At 42.0% G+C, this 18,128-nt stretch overlaps 1 protein-coding gene across 2 annotated transcripts in view; it reads left to right on the forward strand.

Annotated features, from left to right (window-relative positions):
- Positions 1–18,128, forward strand: part of TMEFF2 (transmembrane protein with EGF like and two follistatin like domains 2) — a 130,031-nt gene that overhangs the window by 68,345 nt on the left and 43,558 nt on the right. For both annotated transcript variants that reach the window (XM_071562536.1, XM_071562535.1), the window contains exon 5: positions 7,811–7,907. In XM_071562536.1, coding sequence (XP_071418637.1) covers positions 7,811–7,907 — 97 coding nt within the window. The remainder of the gene's footprint in view (positions 1–7,810; positions 7,908–18,128) is intronic.

The raw sequence follows: 18,128 nt of genomic DNA on the forward strand, positions 1-18,128 counted from the left end.
TTCTTCCTTCTGGCACATAGCACCAGCCATCCAGAAGCAGCTCACACTTGACTCTCCTTCTGCATAACCTTTGATGGCCATTTTATGACAAATAAGAAAAGCGTTAAGACATTGGGTACTTTCCTGGACTGCAGCTTCTTATTTACCGTGACACAGTGCTGAGGTTCAATGATTTGTAGCTGGGCAAGTCAACGTGAGGGTGGAATCAGACATCGTCTTTTTTTATTTCTCCTTGATCCTGAAAAATCTTCTGGACCTCATGATTAGGAATGTAGTAATCTCCTTCCAGGCTCTTTAATAATGGCCTTGATTAGTGACCCATGGCATTGCATCCTTCCAGCTGTGGCCATGTGCACTTGGTTGTTCTGTTCATGTTGCTGGGCATATTAAAATATCTGAGAGCAGGGACTGATGCCACAAAAGCTTTGGCAGCACTGCAGGCATGTTTTTACAAAAAGATGTATTTATTCTTGAAAATTCTCCTGCAAGAAAGTGATTTTCTCTTCAAAATTAAGTTAATGCAAGGCAGAGATGAATAGTCCCCATGTGCTATTTGGCTTTACTCAAAGCCTTTTATGAGAGGAAGCTCTTGGCAAAATTAAATGAGCCTCCTCTTCCTCAAGCTGGCAAATACTGTCACTGCTGGTCATCCTACACCTTCATTAATCCCCAATGTTGGCATCACACATACACCAGGCAAACATAGGGGGGACAGCACAACAGTGCAATAATTGCAGCTGTTTCATGTCAGCATTCTGAGAGCTTACAATAGGGTTTTATTCAATGAGCCATTCCTTTTGAAATGCCTTTAGAGATATTTCCTGGGAGAAACTGGCCTCAACTAATCATATTTAATTTTTTATCGAATGCACTGTGGGAGCAGCAGGAATATGCATGAGACAGAAACAAGCAAGTGGTGTTTATTTAGGATAAATAAACTTTGAGTAAATGTTGAATCCATTCCCTGCTGACCACAGTTGTACAAATGCAGACAAGTCCCTGCAGAGTTCTGTAGAGGGTCATGTCCTGTCTTCAGACACAGAGGATGTAAGAGACCTGCAGTTGCACCCTCTGAAACAGCTGCAGTCAGACAGATGCAGAGCAGAATGGTTGTTCCTATGAAACCATTCCCATCCCATCCATTTTTAGCCACGATAAATGAGGTTTAGAGAGTGTCAGTGCTGCCCATCTCTCCAGGGGAGACCTCTGAGCCCGTGGATGACAGCTGGAGGCTTCCAAGGTTTCCAAGCTGTTGAGCTGTGCAAAGAGAGTAGTGCATGGCTTTGCTTGAGCCCGTGTCTCTTCCCCCGGCAGCAGCACCCCGACTGCAGGGCTGCTCTTGGCTGGGCCCTCAGGGAGGGAAAGTGCCACTGAAGAACTGAGGGTGGTGGGAAAAGGAAAGAAGCTACAAAATGAGAAGGAAGGCAGGACAGGAAGCACAAGAGGTAAAAATAAAGACAGGGCTTGAGAGAGCAGCAGTGTGTAGTATTAATGTGAAACAATTTTTGTGGTAGTTATTTACTGAACTCAGAGCACTCCCAGACACTGTTTACTTGCACTAATGAGACTGTATCGAGGGCAGAAGCAGAGCCTTCAGCACAAGGTGTGGGTGAGCTCAGCACAGGGCTGTGCACAAGGGTGAGCTGTTCAGAAGTGCTGCTCTTCTGTCCATCATCAACTCAGCATTTCACAGGAGTGACAAATCATGAATCATGAAAGTATTTAAAAATTATAAGCATGATAGTTTCTGGTATTAGTTATACTCACAAGCTTTTTCTCCACAGCCCTAAAGCTTAGACATACCTTTCAAAACAAATGTATACGCAGAAGCTGAGGTCCTTATACACTGAGATAATCCACCGGCTGTGATTTTTAAGAAAAGAAATAGAAGCTGAGAGTCACAGTATAAACACAAGAGCTAGAAAACACTGCAAATTGAGTCTGACTGACATCAAAGCAGTGCCAGGCTCTATCTACATGGTCTTTAGCAATAAGATAAGAGCACATTTTATCAGCAATCTGAGCTGGCTGGATGCATCTGGTTCCACCTCAAAAACCCTGTTAGGTATTTGCCTCATGCCAAAGTCATCCCGTTAACCTTTTCCAGCACTTGGCTGAGAATGGCAATGCAAAGATATCCAAAGATGGGACCTGAGACAGTATAAACACTGAGAAAGGTGGTCTGGTTTCCTGGACAGCCCTCTGAGGTATGGCACAACCCTGGTACTGTTTCAATCACATGCCCATAGATAGCAGAGAGGTGGTTTCAAGGACTCACCCATGGTGGTATAGAGGGACTGACCAAAGATCCATTGATGTGAAGAAGAGTATTTCAGATCTCCTTAAGAATTTCTGTGTCAGGTCCTGAGCTGGGTAGAGACACTGTTTTCTCGTGTGATAAGTAATTTCCCCAGAGTGTTTGTGGGTGGGACAGAGAGCAAATTAGTATTTATTGAGATGGAGCCAGCCGGCAGGAGTAAAGCAGAACAAGATACATCAGAGTTTGAATTTATTACCAGTCCTGTAGGCCATTTTCCTTTCATTTGACTGTAATGCTGTTCTAAGCCTCAGCCAGACTTCGAGAGCAGAGTCATGCGTGAGTTGACCCCCTGCTTCACGCCCTTCATTTTTCTCACTTTACAGGTTTTGACTGAGCTAATGCTTTCAGGAAAAAAGACTTATTGATTAGAGTGAAGTCGCTTGCAGCATCTGGGCTTTTATTGGTACAGTTTGTGAGGTGTTGTTAGCCATTCAATACAGGTGCAGGTAGTGTTTGTTCTAACACATTTCGTAAATTATGCTGGCTTCTCTGCCCTGGTTTCTCAGAGCTTTCTCACTTCATCCACTCACCTTCTCACCTGCTCAGAGCACTCCTGTTAGGACAAGCATGTGGCAAGATCACCTCAGCTGTTCTGAAGAGCATCGTCCTCCTTTTCCACTACATTTTTATTTGCATATTGCCTTTCATTCCACAATAGAAAAATGGCCATCAGCTCGCATCTCCATGTGATTTTTGTTATTACCTAGATTTTACAGCTTAAAATAAGCATGCATCCTGCTAGGATGAACTAGAGCAAGCTCTTTTTGAAGTTACTCTTTTCAACAATAGCAAAGATATCCCATCATGAGGACTCAAGTCAGAATCAGTGATGAGCATGCATCTGATCACATCAATCAAAGGAAGAAGACTACATAATAGTAGTCTTAATTCATAATTCATTATAGTCATATTTTGTATATTCAAGTGTGTGTTGAATGCTGTTTCTTTGTTGTGTTCTTCAGTATAGTTAAAACATATTGAATATTGTTATAATAGTCCTACAAAGCTATGTGAAAACTGAGCTGAGGCTTTCTCGAGTTTGTTCTATTACCTTCAGAGGAGCCTTAGCAAAGAGATTCAGAGATTTGTGTTTAGCCAGTGTTGCCACCTAATTGTCTCTCACTCTCATGTCTCACCAGCTACTCTTACCACTTCCATTTACTCCTCACAGTATGGTCTGTCAGGCAAGTTATGTGCATGTCCCCTGGGACACTTGGTTGTATCAGATCAAGATGCTGTGCATATTCCTTACCATCCCACTGAGGCTGCTTTTCTGGAAATTGCAGAGTTTATTTCCATCCTGACTCTGACACTTGTCAAGCATCTTGGGAAGACACTGAGCAAAGGTTATTCAGAAGCTCGAGCACAGAGGTTTTGATGTAGATTTGTTAAAATGTCTAAACACCTGTGCAACTCCTAGTAGAGCATGAGTCTGGAAAGCTGTGCGGATGGTGTCTTAGCATGATTTTTTGGGGTTGTAGCACCTACAGAAGACTGGACTTAAGAGATTAAGTGTAAAAAGAAAGTAGAAGTCTACAGTGAGGGGAGCAGTTTGTGGCTCTTAGTTTTCTCCTGGTGTTACAGGAGATAAGCACAGGGTCAGACCAATCTACTGATGACACTTTCAATCTGCTTTTTTTCAGCTAGGGAAACAGACTAAAATGCCTCAGAAATGGTTTCTTTCTTGGGGGACTTGCAAACAATACTGATATTCTTGAAGTTGTAACTATCTGATCTGAGTGCAGTGAGAAAGCTATAGAAGGACCAAATGATTAAAACAGAAGCTGTTGTGGTTACCACAGTCCATTGACTCTGTAAATTGTGTGTAGTGCCTTCACAGCTAAGAATTTATATTGCTTAGGAGATTGACGTAGTCTCTGAAGTGACTTTCAGATAATGTTAGTGACCTTCTAACCCTTTTTAGCACATTTCTTTGGACTCTTGAAGTTGCTAATCTTGCTAATGCAAATAGGAATTTGCAGCTTAACATTTCTCAGCTGTGTAATATGCAGTGGGCTTCAGCGATTAGGCTCCCTGGAGCCCTACGGTGTTTCTGCAGGATCTTGTTGTTAAAACCTCAACAGTTGCTAATATGAGAAATATGTAACATGCATGAGAAGAAGAACCAATCCTTTTTTTTAGAAGAGCAGTCCAGAAACTAGATTATTTTTTATAACATTTTTTTTTTCAGTTGGGTTATAAAAGAAGTGCAAATCAGCAAGTGCAGTGGGGGGGAAAAGAAAAAAGTGTCACCTTAGAAAATAAGCATCCACTAGTCCTCAAGCTAAAAAGCAGCAGGAATTGTTGGGAAAATAACTCGTTCTAAGATGCCTGGATTTATCAAAGCACTTATCTGCACAGCATGGAGAAAACAAGCCCCTGTGTGTGTCAGTTCTCGGTGTGGGTGCATGTGCCAGTGGGTATGTTTGTGTACAGAGAGAAAACACACCTTTAGGAAACGTAAAGAATAATATTATCTGTGGTTACTGCCAGCAGAAAGAGCAAATGAGATAAACAGCTGTCTTTTTTAATCAGGACTGCTGCACACTTAGACATTTAATGACAAAGTGCACATTGACTGTGGAAAGCTGGATGTAGAGCTGCTTCAGAAAAACATGAGGGACTGACCTATTATTTTCAAGTAGAAATTCAGAACCACAATGTGCCATAGTGTGAGTAGTCTTCTTTGGATCAATTACTTCTCTTCAACATGCTCAGTCTTTCAAAAGTCTTTCTTTAATGACTTAAGTAGCTATATCAGTTGTCTTGTGATGTGGAACCATGTGAGATCCCTGGTCAAACCACATATGCTGGACAGTTACGAATGGAAACATTACAGGGAGGAAGAAAACAGGGCATATGTTTTTAATTAAAAGGAAATACAAGGGAAGTGATTTGCAGAATAACAAAATAAAGAAGTTAAAGCTCTATTCCATAAAGTATATATTCTCACCCTCCTGAACTGGAGCAATTGTCATATTTCTGATAGGAAATGCTGAGGAATGCTCAGCTGTTGTAAGAAGTCTTCTGTCCATAGGTCCTATTGTCCTTTACATACAGTCACTCGTTACATGTCCTGACTAGTATCTTAACCACTGGAAATCACCTGCCAAGACTGGCTGTCAAAGTTATCTTCTTAATAAAAGAAATTTCTACATTTAAAATGTAAATGAAACTTAGTGAAAATTGCAGGCCTGGATGTAGCTGCAGGGAAGTTGGGAGGAGCATGGTCCTCACAGTACTGAGGGGTCAGAATCACACAGGTAGCACATGGGGAGATGCCAGTGGTGTGAGGATGTGGCACTGGGACACCTTGTCCTCCCCTGTACATTGACACCTTGTCCTCCCCTGTACATTGACTTCTATAAAATGTGAGCCTAAAGAGTTTCCAGTTATTTACAGAAGCAGAAAAAACACAGCTCAGACTGTAAAGCCTGACAATGCAGTAGAACAATAATCCAGCATGTGTTTTCCTGGTTTCCCTTTTTGGTTTTTTGTACATGAATTTTGTGGATATAAAGGTGAGCAAACTTGTCTAAACAGATAGTCACCATGCTCATCATAGGTGATGTTTTTCAATTTAATATAGTCTAAATTTAGGTATGACTGACAAGAAATTAGTGTGCCATAGCTCATACCTAAACATACCAACACTTCCTTTGACTGTATTAAGGCTCAGGAAAAAATATCTTGGACAAGTCATCTACCATAGGTATTTCAGTGGTCTATATCCCTATAGCATCTAAGCATATTCCAATATTTTAATATACTTGTTTCCATATTCTCTGCTGGTAGAAAATTGTATTATTCCATTTTCACATAGTGGGAAGCATGACAGAAATTACATAATTTGTCCAGGATAAGGGAGCAAGTTTGTTGAAAAACAAGCATTGGGGTCACACTTGCTGTTCTAGGGCCAAAAACCCTTTTCTCTCTAACAGCTTTGTGAAAGTTTGGGATTCTTGTACTATCTTGAGTAAATAACGAAAGCAGCCTATTCAAAGTCAGAGCACAGAAGCCTCTGGTAACAACCCAGATGTACCTTAGGCAGATGTTTTGTCCAGTCAGTGTCCCTGGGGCTACTGACACACTTCAGCGTGTCCGCCAGCTTTGGTAGGTTGGACCCAGGTGTGCAGTGAGCCTGCACCCCAGTGCTGACTCCAAATGGAAGAGAGATGACACTGTAGAGGCCTTTTGTGCAGATAACATCAGTCAAAGCTGATTGATGCTTAAATTCTTTATTTGTTTAATAATTGCAACTGACACAAGGATATCACCAGGTACAGTGTCTTGCTATGAAGTGGCATCTTTCAAAAGATACTAAAGGGTGTTTATATACTCTAATACAAACATAGATAGTGTTTCTTTTGAATCTTTTTAAAAACCCTCTTCTTGGTGCCTGCCTTAGTGGTCTTTTTCTGTATTTCAGTGCTCAGCCATCAGTATTTTTTTGCAGTGCTCTTACGCCCACATTTTTATTTTCCCCTTAATCCCTTCATATTTTTGACTTAAGGGCCAGGTACAAACCTTACAGAACTGCAGACATTGGCATTGACTTTCCTGGGTTTCAAATTTGACCTATGCTGGAGATTGTCCCCCTCCTCTGGACAGCACTAAATCTTTCCTGCCAGAGATAACTAGTCCTTGGGGCTCATAACTATACTTCTGTAGAGAAAAATGTTTTGCCTTTGGAATGGACTAGATTGCACCACATGGCAGGTAATTTGAAAACATTTTCAAGGAAAGCATCCCCTTGGGGCCATCTCAAGGCCTTCATGGGTAAAGGACACCAGGCAGCATGTGATGCTATCAATACACCTCCATTATTTTCCTGTGGAACAAAGCAGTGAGTCTCAGTGGGGACACAACCTTCCTGGGCTGCTGCTTGAACAGGTCATTGTTCAAGAGGAAGGGTGTTGGAATTTCATATGGTATTTCACGTAAAAAGCAAGCTATATGCTGAACTGCCTATGTAAATTAGTGTAATGTAGCTTTAAGAACTAATTAAGGACATCAGAAATGGCTGCTGCCGACTTTCTCAGCAGATGCACATAATTAGCCAATTACAAGAAGTTTTGTAATGTAAACAGCATTGTTAGCCAATAATCTGTGCCAAAGTGTCAAGCAGCCGGAAGAATACAGTTTTAAAAGTGTATATAAATGTGTGTACGTATGAATAAAGTGGCCTGTTGCTGCTCACTCCTGTGGAGTCATCTCTCAGGTCCAAAAACCCGGCTCCCTCGGTTACAGAAGGAGAAGAGGAAGGGTCTTTCTCTGGTTTTCCTTATAACTCCGTAATTAAGGGAATTTATGACAGACTACCATGGAAATCTTTGCATTGGCCCTGTTCAGAAACAGTGTTGGCCAGCCATCAGCCTTGGGAGCAGTATGTTAGGCTGATGCAGTGAATAGATTTTTCCAGAGAGAGAGAAGTGATTTGCTACAGTGCTGGTTTTACTAATGTGTGTTCTTCTGCTTTCCATCAAACAGTCAATGAAGGCTCAGGTGAAACCAATCAAAAAGAGACATCGACCTGTGACATTTGCCAGTTTGGGGCAGAGTGTGATGAAGATGCAGAGGATGTTTGGTACAGTAATTTGCTCTACTTTTCTATTTTAATGAATGTTGTATTATTTAAAGGTACTGTGGTTTAGAAAGCATTACAAATGTAAGATGCTCAATTTTCTGCACCCACAGATTCATCTCAAAGTGAATGAGGTGGTTATTATTCTGAAAAAAATATATAAAACACTCTGGTTTATAATTTTGGAACATGGACAATTCAGACCAAGTCTAGAAACACAGCTATCCATTTTGTTGCCATTATAACTTATGTTATTCCATCTGGGGTTTTACAGCTTCATACGTTGGTAAAAACAGACTTGGGAAAAATAATTGACCTAAAGCTTTTCCAGTTAAAAAGTATCATTAGTATTATCACCATGTTAATTCATGTGTGGCATTACAAATGCTGAGAAATCTGTCTCGCTTTTTCCTAGTTGCTGGAGTTGAAAACCTAACCCTCAACTGTTTGAAAAAATGAGAGTGTACATTTAGATATTTTCTCAATGGAAATGGTTTTAACTTTTATTTTTTACAAAAGGTTTCAAACTTATTCAGATTTTTTAACTATCTTAAACCTTAATTACATAAGCAGAAGGGAAATAATTCTGCCTACTCAGATTTTTATTTTTGCATTTTGCCTAGGCACTATGCAAATGTATTAAGCCAACTCTGACCTAATAATTTCATTGTGATTTTTGGAACAGTCAATGGGTCGAAAAGGTCACTTTTCACAGAGTTTCAGTTCTAACACTGCCTTAATGCCATGCCTCCTATTTCTGTCTACGTAATTAAAACCAATTTAGAGAGAAACAAAATAATCACGCAAATGTTAGAGCTGTTGTCTGGGTGGTGTTTCTAAAGCCATGGGCTAGTGGTAGCTAAAGAATGGATATGGTGAGAAATCATATGGCCTGACCTCCAACTTGGACAATAAGAATGGAACAGAGAGTAGTCAATGACTGGATGGTAAACACAATAGCTGGGCCCAGTGTTGGGCAGCTGAGCTCACCCAGACAAGGCATCCATTTACTGTTGGCCATGTCAGTTCTAGTCTTTAAAATAATCGATGTAAATAAACCTCAAAGTCCTTGTTCTGTCCCCAGTCATCAAAGGAAATGGTGGTGTTGTAAAGCAGGAGCAAGGTGCATCATGGTTATAGGTTTCAGTAATGTAATGAAATTTGTGAGTGAGAAATTGCCTAATGTTGACTTTGCTTAAGAAAATTACCCCAGGTGTTACAATTTTCATTGTCTCCTTGTCTGGTTGTCCTTGAGAGCTTTGGTAATGCAGTGTAGAAACAAAACCATGGTAAAATTAATATATCAAAATTCACAGTCTAGTGCTCATGTTTTCATAATTAAGTGCACTTCCAAATTGGAAGGCAGGAGAAGAGAGGGGCAAGGAATAAAATTAGCTACAAGATAACATTATTAATCATAACCACTGAGTAGCAGTGTTTATTTTTTTCCAGAAATAGCTTGGTAAAATTGCCTGATCCAACTTACCCCAATGTTCCCACTGCAGAATTTGCACTATCTAATTCCCTCCCCTTTGAAACAACTTGGCTTATATGGAGCAGTGTAATGACAGCAGGACCTGAGGTTCTCAGTCTTTATTGACAGGCAGTCATTCTGCAGGAGAAGGTGCTTCTCAGGGCAAGAAGCAGGGAAGGGCATTTACTGGGAGGATGCTACAGGGACAAACTGTTAAATGTCAGGAAAGCCGATTTCCAACCAGAAGTACAAAGACCATGAAAAACCTGTTAAAAGGTCTGCTTTGAAGTAAACAATTTCGTATGGCATAACAGAGCCCTGTTTTCCCATCCCTGCCCCCTGGTAAGTCTTGGATAAGCATCTTTCTGGAAAATGGGCTTCCTGGTTGTTAGCTTTTTATTATTCTTATTTCTAGAAAAAAAGCAGACTACGTGTGGAGGTTCTAGACCCCTCTCTCAAATGTATGTTACTTGAATTTTCATATTTGGCAGCAGACATACTCCCCCACTTCCCCCGCCAACATTTGGTGTGCAGAAAATGTCCTTAGATTAAGTGGGAAAAGAAATTTCAATTGATTATTTGATCACTATTTTTATGTGGATTAAATTTCACATGTAAACAGGACTCCTTTAGCTATCTCACCTGACTGATGAGGTTTGTAAAATGCAAATAGGGTCTGGTGGTCCCACGACCTGTTATTGCAGGATGACAAACCCAGCACTGGCAGCGAATCCTTATCAATCAGGAATAGTCTGATGGGGCAGGGTCAGTGCCTGATCCATTCCAGATAAGAGGGATGCAAGCTGGTAGTAGAGCCAGACTTCAGAGAGCAGGGGTTGCAAGGCTGGCTGTTCGCCTAATATTTCTAGGGTGCCAGAGCAGATCAGAGAAGAGAGCACAGGTGTGATAGCAGATGTGGTCGGGCTGCTGATGATTGAAAGTGACAATTGACATTATTCTGCATTGTCACAGTCTGTTATTTTGCAGATCGTTATCTCTGGTTTAACTCTTACTGTTTTTCTTTTTTTTTTAAGTTATTCATTGCCAGTTGTTGCTCATCTAAATTGTGCTATTGTACTATGTCACCATTATTTTTAAATCTTTTTATTTGCGTAAAACCAATCTGTTAATGGCTAGACTCCTGGGATTCTGATGGGGGCGTTGGCACACAGAAGATTACTTGGAGGGGTAAGATTTGTGTGAACATTTTCTGGAAAGTACGAAAAAAAGACAGAAAAGAAACCGCTGTAATAACAGGTTTTCCATGGCGTGTGAAAGCACACATGTGTTATTATCCTATTCTGCAGTCAAGTATCATGAGAGTGAATGCAATTTGGCATTCCATTAGTGAATCTCTTTCTCTGAGTTAAAAACAAAGACTGTTCAGTTGAAAGTCTTTAACATCTTGCTACTTTAATATGTGAAAGCTTCTTGTCACTAAGAGGATCGTATATTACTGGCATTATTCCCACCTTTAATGCATTTTGCACCAGTGGGCTTCATGAATATTTAAAGCAGGGCAGTGGCTATGCTCTTTAGCACTGGATTGCAATCTATTGGTAAATCAGACATTTGGCGTTGCTTGCTTTGGGTTTTATTTCTGAACTGGCTAAGGAATAATTGATTTTGTAAGACAGGGCTACTCAACATAACACCCTGAGAGATATACTTAAAAGGAAATGAAGAATGAAGCGTAACATTTTGAACCACGGTATATTTCTAAGATCTTCCAAAAAGCATCTATGAAATACTCACTGTACATAAACAGTGCTCACTAAATGGGGTGCCTGCTGTCTGCTGAAGTGACTTAGTGTCAGTGCAGAACCACGTCAGAAACCTGGATTGCAGCATTAATCTCCTCCATATGGGCCACTGAGGAAATAATAGAACTCCCTACAGTGGACAAGCTGTGTTTTGCATAGATACTGGGCGGCTATTTCAGAAGTCCACTGATGTGTCCAAAGTGTAAGGAGATAAATAATTGTAAAGACCCTTCTGTTGAATTTCCTGTTGGAAAACGCTGACAATAGAGAGGACAGGAATATTTTCTTAAAACAAGATTAAAGCCTGCAAACCTCTGACTTGCAGAGTTAATCAAAATCAAAATGATGAATTGGGGTTAAGTATGCATGCTTTCCCTTGGAATTTCAATATCAGCAGGTCAGCCAGCAGCAGTCTTGGAAGTGCAGAAGATGCAGGTTGCCACCTATAAGACAGACATGCAGAGTTGTGTAGTGTGCTCAGAGAGTGCTTTTCCTGCAGCCTGGCGGTGTCCAAGGAAGTGAGGAGGCCATCTGCACAGGGTGCTTCTCTGCCTGCCCCTTCCTCCCTCCTGGAGGCTGCAGGTGGAGGAGAGAGGCAGCAGTATCCCTAGCAGGAGGTGCCTAACTCTGAAAGGGGCCACTTGGAGGTTTGCACCAGTGATAGAAGGGGCCTTAATGCCCTTGCTGTTTCCTGCATCTCCACTGACTCTTCTTGGCTGGGTTCTTCCTTGGGTACTGTGCTCTGCCCTAGGCATTATGCTTCTGGTAGTAAACTTTCCTCCCTCCTCACAAACCTGGCCCGCCAGGTCAGTCAAGCTCAGGAGAAGGTGCTGAAGCTGCTCTGTGGGGACCCCCAGGCTGGGACCTTGGAAGAAGCCATCCAGGCCTGAATGAGGGAGCTTGGCATGCTCAGTGTCTAGGTCAGTGGGTGAAGAAGGAGCAGTGGTCCCAGGCATGCTGTGTGGCTGGGTGGTATTCCCAATTGAGGTGGTGACACTGCAGCATAATTACAGCAGGTCCCTTGTGTCCTGTGCTTTTTTCCGCATGGCTGGGACAATAAACTCCACTTACCCATGGCAGACAGGCACACGCACAAAACCTATTAGGAAGATGAAATGTTTCAGTCCCTTGTTTCATATTTTACTGCTAATCACTGATACATCTAGTTTGGGTAAATGCTCCTGTAAGGCAAAGGAACAGTCTGCAGCTTATGAGAATGGTGAAACCACATTCTCATGCAAACGAGACTGTACATGAGAGATATCTGTGCAAATCATGCAGCTGCCATGTGCAGCGACCCCTATAATCAATATTGCTCTAGCAATCAATATTTATCTTTATTATAGTACAGAAAGAAAACATATGAAAGAAACTAATGATTTTGCCAGCTTCTCAATCTACACAGCAATTAGGTCAGTCAGCTTTGGGTCCCTTCCCCCTTCCATGAGTTGCTCTCAGCCAGAGAATTTGCAAACAAGATTCTGTACTGATATAAAGTACTAAAAGGTAGTTTGAAGTCTCACATACATTACACGGGTATTGGCTGCTTCGTGTTCAGCAGTGTGTATAATAACTATGTGTGACCTACTTGTTCCAGATGCAGAAACAACAAGCTGCTTTAACATCTGCAATGTCCTGAGCATTATACAGTAGATATGTTGCTGTTTTCTGCCTCTTTTCTTTCTCTTTTGGTGAAAAAGTAGATCTTTGTTCATGGTTAGGTATAAGACTTAAACATATACATTGTACTTGTGGTTCAAATAAACAGAGAAATGGAATCAAATCATTAAAAATACACATTAAAAACTTAAATTTCTGCTTAACTTGAGATCATACCTAAGGCATGAAGTGAAGCTGCTGCTACATAAATCTTCTCATGCAGCTCAGTAGTGATGTCTAATAAGAGTCCAGGCCAGGGTTTGCAGAGGGAAGGCACTGCAGCACACCATCTCTGCATTGCACAGCAACAGATGACCAAGCAGCTTGCACCCTCTTACACCCATGCCACTTATCTTAGCCCCAACCTGATAGCAGAGCTACCTCCAGTGCCTGGTAGCAGAGCTACCTCCATTGCCTGCCCAGAAATTAGCCCAGTTTTGTCTCTGTTAACTTGTAGTGTTTCATTTGGTGCGTGTTCTATGGTTAAAGATTTTGAAATAAAGCGGCTGATTTCCAGGGTAAATAATGTTCAGTTGCCATGTTGAGGTAACTATAGAGATCCCATGCAGTGGGCTAAGAGTCAGCAGTACTGGAAAAAAAGTAGCCTAAACAATGGACATTGCTCAATGAAGGGTTTGTAATAAAAGACAAAACACAGGGAATGTTCGACAAAGCAAGATGACACCTACCTGTCTAGATGTTGTTTTAATTAATAAGCCTGCTCTGAGAAAAGGCTGAGTTGGTGGCTTTTACAGAAGACTGCTCAGCCATATCCTGCTGCCTGGGATATGAGAGCTAAATAGAGAACCCAGCCATGTTCCTTCATTGGGGCTGTGGAAAGAAATGCCACATGAACTGTCACAGAAGTGGGAAAAACTAGTAAAATAGAAAACTGTAGCTTGAATTACTCTCCACGGCACAAACAAGAAAAACATTGCAGCGGCTACAGCTTAGGTGAAAGCTTAGACTTCTAGAAACCAGTGTCTAGACATCATGTTAGACTCAGAAAATAAGGTCCCCCGGTTGTCATTGCATGAGTGCCATGGTTCCTATCAGGTCTCTCTCTGGCAAGCTACTGAGATATTTTAGGAGCCTTTCAGAGGGCAGTTTCAACCTAAAACTAAGCCTAGGTGAAAAGTGAGTTTGTACCCCACTATAACTAGGAAAATATTCCCACTGACTTCTAAAGGACATTAAGCCAAAATTATGTGATTTTCCTCTTTCTCAGAATGGGTCTGCAGAAAGAGCAGGAGAAGATACAAAAGAAGAAGTTAACTTTATGTCAAACACTTTCTCTAAGTGAAGCTTATGGTCCAGCTCTTCAGTTCACTGAGAATGAAGGACTGAGAACCTTCTATTTCTAAACTAATTGCACTACTAGTGGCTTGACTAGAAAGTTAATGCTTAGGAAAATGATGGCTTGTTTGGTCATCTGGTGAAATTGTTTTATTCTACATACATTTTATTTTATTTGGATTTAGTTGAAACTAGGCATTTTTCCCAGTCAGGTGAGTTCCCCAAAATCACCTTACCATCTCTGCATCCTTCCTCTGCCAAAATAGCCTGTTTAATTTTGAAGTAAGACTGATTCCCAACTCCTTTAGCTTGATGGTTTGGAGAATTTGACCTTTCTATTCATTGAGTCAATGCAATTCTTCAGAGGCTTATGTTCATTTGAGTAAGTCCTGCCTTTCCAGATTCTCAGGATTTATTTTCTTAATAACATTCTTAAAAAAAACCCCAACAACTTGTTTTAACATAAGCCAAGATTGTCTAGAGTTACTTATACTTCATAGTGTTTTATTACCAATACACTTTGGAACACTCTGGTAAATAATTCAGCCTACACAAAGAAATTGGCTATATTTTCTCTATACATCGAGGAAGTCTGTCATGTAGACTATATATCATGGCTCTAAATGTTCTCAGATAAATGCAAACCCACATTGTATTCCATCTGTCCTACTCACACAAGTGGGCTTTTAGGGACCCTATAAGACACATCCATCTCTTTTCCAAACACTAGAATCCCTAACATTTGGTTTTGTAATAAAAAAGACATATTTTAGCTTTTGCAATTACAGCACAGCTTGCTTTGTGTCCAGGGGATAATACCCTACACAGTCATAAAGCTTACAGGGTTTTTTAACTTGTGCTCCTCTTTTCAGATGCTCATCCAAACTTGGTTTTCAGTTCAGAAGGTGAACTTGCAGCTTATGGAAGTCAGTGAAAGTTATTCCACTGACTTCAGTGAAACAGAAGTTCTCTCCCAGTTTAATAACTATGGGGAACTTCTCAGTGGAGCCTTTTGCTGGTAGAAGGGAGAAAGACTCTGTTGGAGTGTAAATGCTCTGTCATTCACACAGGGCGAAGGAATGATGTCGAAATCGTGATGATAAAAGCAGAATTTGCCTTACTGACTACTTCAGTTGCTTCAGAGGAAATACGGATTTGTGAGAAGCCAAAAATAACTTTTGAGATTTTTGGGGGCTTTTCATGTCCTATGGTGCCATGCTTCTGTAGGAGCAAGACACAAATTATTCTGAAATTTACGAGAAGGAAGGCTTGTAGGGCATACAGTCATCATTTGTTCTTGGAATTAGTAGGATTAGAGTTGAGTATAAAAAGCTGGAATAATTTTAAAAGTACGGCTCAAAATAGCCCAATTTTCCTGTTAGGTTTCCATGGCCAAGATGCCTACCTATGTGGTGTGTGTATGGGAAACATGTAGGCGTGGAGGGATGGGTGGTCATGGCAGAGAAGGCTGGAGGCATGGATGGGGAAAGGACAGAGGACTGTGGAAGCAGGGAGGAAACCTAAAGCTGTTTACTGGAGAGTGAAGAGGGGCTGCAGTGGCTGCCCATGTGCAGGGTCTCAGAGAGGGTCTTGGGGACATTATCCAAGGGTGGAAGGAAGTTTGTTCTCACCTGCATTCCCTCTACCTGGCTTGGAGGTTGGAATGGCATACCCAGCATGAACAGATGAATTAACCATGTATATGATGGGGACATCTGGAGTATGTATGGGGTAGCAGCTCTTCTGACATCGAGGTGGTGTGGCTGTGGACTGTGCTAACACCAATCTGTACCTGTTAGAAGGGTGCATGTGTGTGGCTCAGCATTGTGTGAGACAGCAACAGCATCCCTCTGTATTTTTGGGAAATGTCCGTATACAACACATACACATGACAGCATTGTGGAGAGCAACCATTGGGTGTGCCCAGTTTAACAGGGGAGCAAATGAACCCAGTGTTTGGGGGTTTTTCACTCCTCCATCACCAGCTGTGACTGTGGTTTTCAGTCCTAGGCAGGAAAATGTCTCAGCCCTCTGAGCACATTCCTTGGAAGGAATGTTTTTGACAGTCTGATTTGTCCTCTTGCTGTAATACAGGGTGTTGTAAAGGCCATGCCCAGCTCCTGATGCTTTGTGGGAGGTACACAAGAGGGTCCCTTTGGGCTCTGCAAGGGCAGAGCTGTGTGCAGGTGCTCCAAGGCTTGGTTACATTGGTTGTGTAACCCCATGGCTGGGAGAGTCTGGGCTCACCAGGCTGTGAAAGTGCACATAAGGGATGGTAATATGATAATACACATCAGATATTAATGTGCATTGACACATAATCGTCTGTGTACATCAAGGCATTACAGCATGAAAGAGCAAGTGCAGAGGCCTTGGAGAGCAACATGCTTTTGCACCTTCCCCTCCCCCCCCGCTTTCTCTTAGTCTTGTTATTTAAGTGTTCCTCTCTCTCTGGCCCCCCATTTAGCCAAAGTCATCCCCCAGTAGTAAACTGAGCGGTGCCTTCATGATGGCCTATTTAGCCGCAATAAAAACCCGATTGGCCTAATGCGCAATCAAGAAAGGAGTGACATTTATTGCTTCAGTTTTATGATGCTGTGAACTGAGCAAGATTTGGAGCCTTACAGTGCCTTCAGGGGGCAGGAGATCACCAGCAATGAATTGTATTTATACCTTTTCCAATTTCCTACTAGCATTTTAGCAATAAATAGACTGGGTTGTTACTGAGTTTTATGTAAGTATGTTTACGAAAGCAGGAATACGACTTTGTAGCTCAGAACTACATGTGTTGGCTAAATAGATCAGCAGAGAGAATAACTATGTAAAACACTGGGAAAGCACTTACCAATTTATTATCAAATGTCTTAATAGAATGCTTCATCTCTTCCATCTCACTTTATGTTTCTATTAAATTGAACTGCATCCATTGCAGAAGGTCAGAGGCTCCTTCACACACCCATGTTAGAACATCGAGGGCCACAGTTTGTTCACACATATAAACCATTAAAAATACATCCCATGCATTAAATATGAGCCTGAGGAAAACTCAATAGGAGCTGACACACAGAGCTGACCTCAGCTCTCACAGCCCCTGTGGAGTGGCAGGTGTCCCTTCCTCACAGAATCTACCTCCTGCCCTGGTCCCTTCCCACATTCAGGCAGCAGCTAAAAGTCTGTGTGAGATGTCCCCAGATGAACAGATTTAATTGCTGTCTCTCAGCCTGCCCATTTTGTAATGGAATTCTCCCATGTGGAGAAGTACCGGTGCCCCAGGGACACCTGTCCTGGCTAGTACTGGTTCCTTTCAGGGAGCAGCAAGTGAATTCCACTGATCCGTGTCCCAGACATGGAAAAGGTTACTGTCATCTCACAAGTTTGCTGGCAAGCACATGTCCTTCAGATGACACATTTCCTTCATTTGTCTGTCTTCCTTTCCCTGGCACCAGTACTTTCCCTTGAGGCTTGATCCCAAAAGCAGCCAGCCACTGAGTTCAATTTGAGAGAGCAAGAGGATCACAGACTATGTTGAGCTGGAAGGCACCCACAAGGATCATTGAGTCCAACTCTTCGCACCGCACAGAACCATCCCCGAGAGTTACACCATGTGCCCGAGAGTATCATCCAAACACTTCTTAAACGCTGTCAGGCTCGGTGCTGCGACCACTTGTCTGGGGAGCCTGTTCCAGTGCCCAACCACCCCCTGGGCAAAGAACCTTTTTCTAATATCCAACCTAAACCTCCCCTGACACAACTTCAGGAGAGGCTGCATCCCCAGCCAGTAATAATGTCCAGTTTTGTACAGCAGCATCCATCTACAGACCTGAACACTCTGAGGGAAATGAGGGTTAGTACTGCACCCTCCATGCACGTGCAGTGACTTGCTTGGGTGCCAGGCTCATACCTGTGGGCCAAGATCTCACTTCACTGCTGTGCAGGATGACGTGAGGTTATCTGTGCAGGAGGTGCCAGCAGTGCCTAAAGGAAAGCCTGGAAGTATCCTCCTAAAATTTCATTAAATATCTAGACTGGGTT

Source organism: Pithys albifrons, chromosome 8 (genome assembly GCF_047495875.1).
Source record: "Pithys albifrons albifrons isolate INPA30051 chromosome 8, PitAlb_v1, whole genome shotgun sequence".
Classification (NCBI taxonomy): Eukaryota; Metazoa; Chordata; class Aves; order Passeriformes; family Thamnophilidae; genus Pithys; species Pithys albifrons.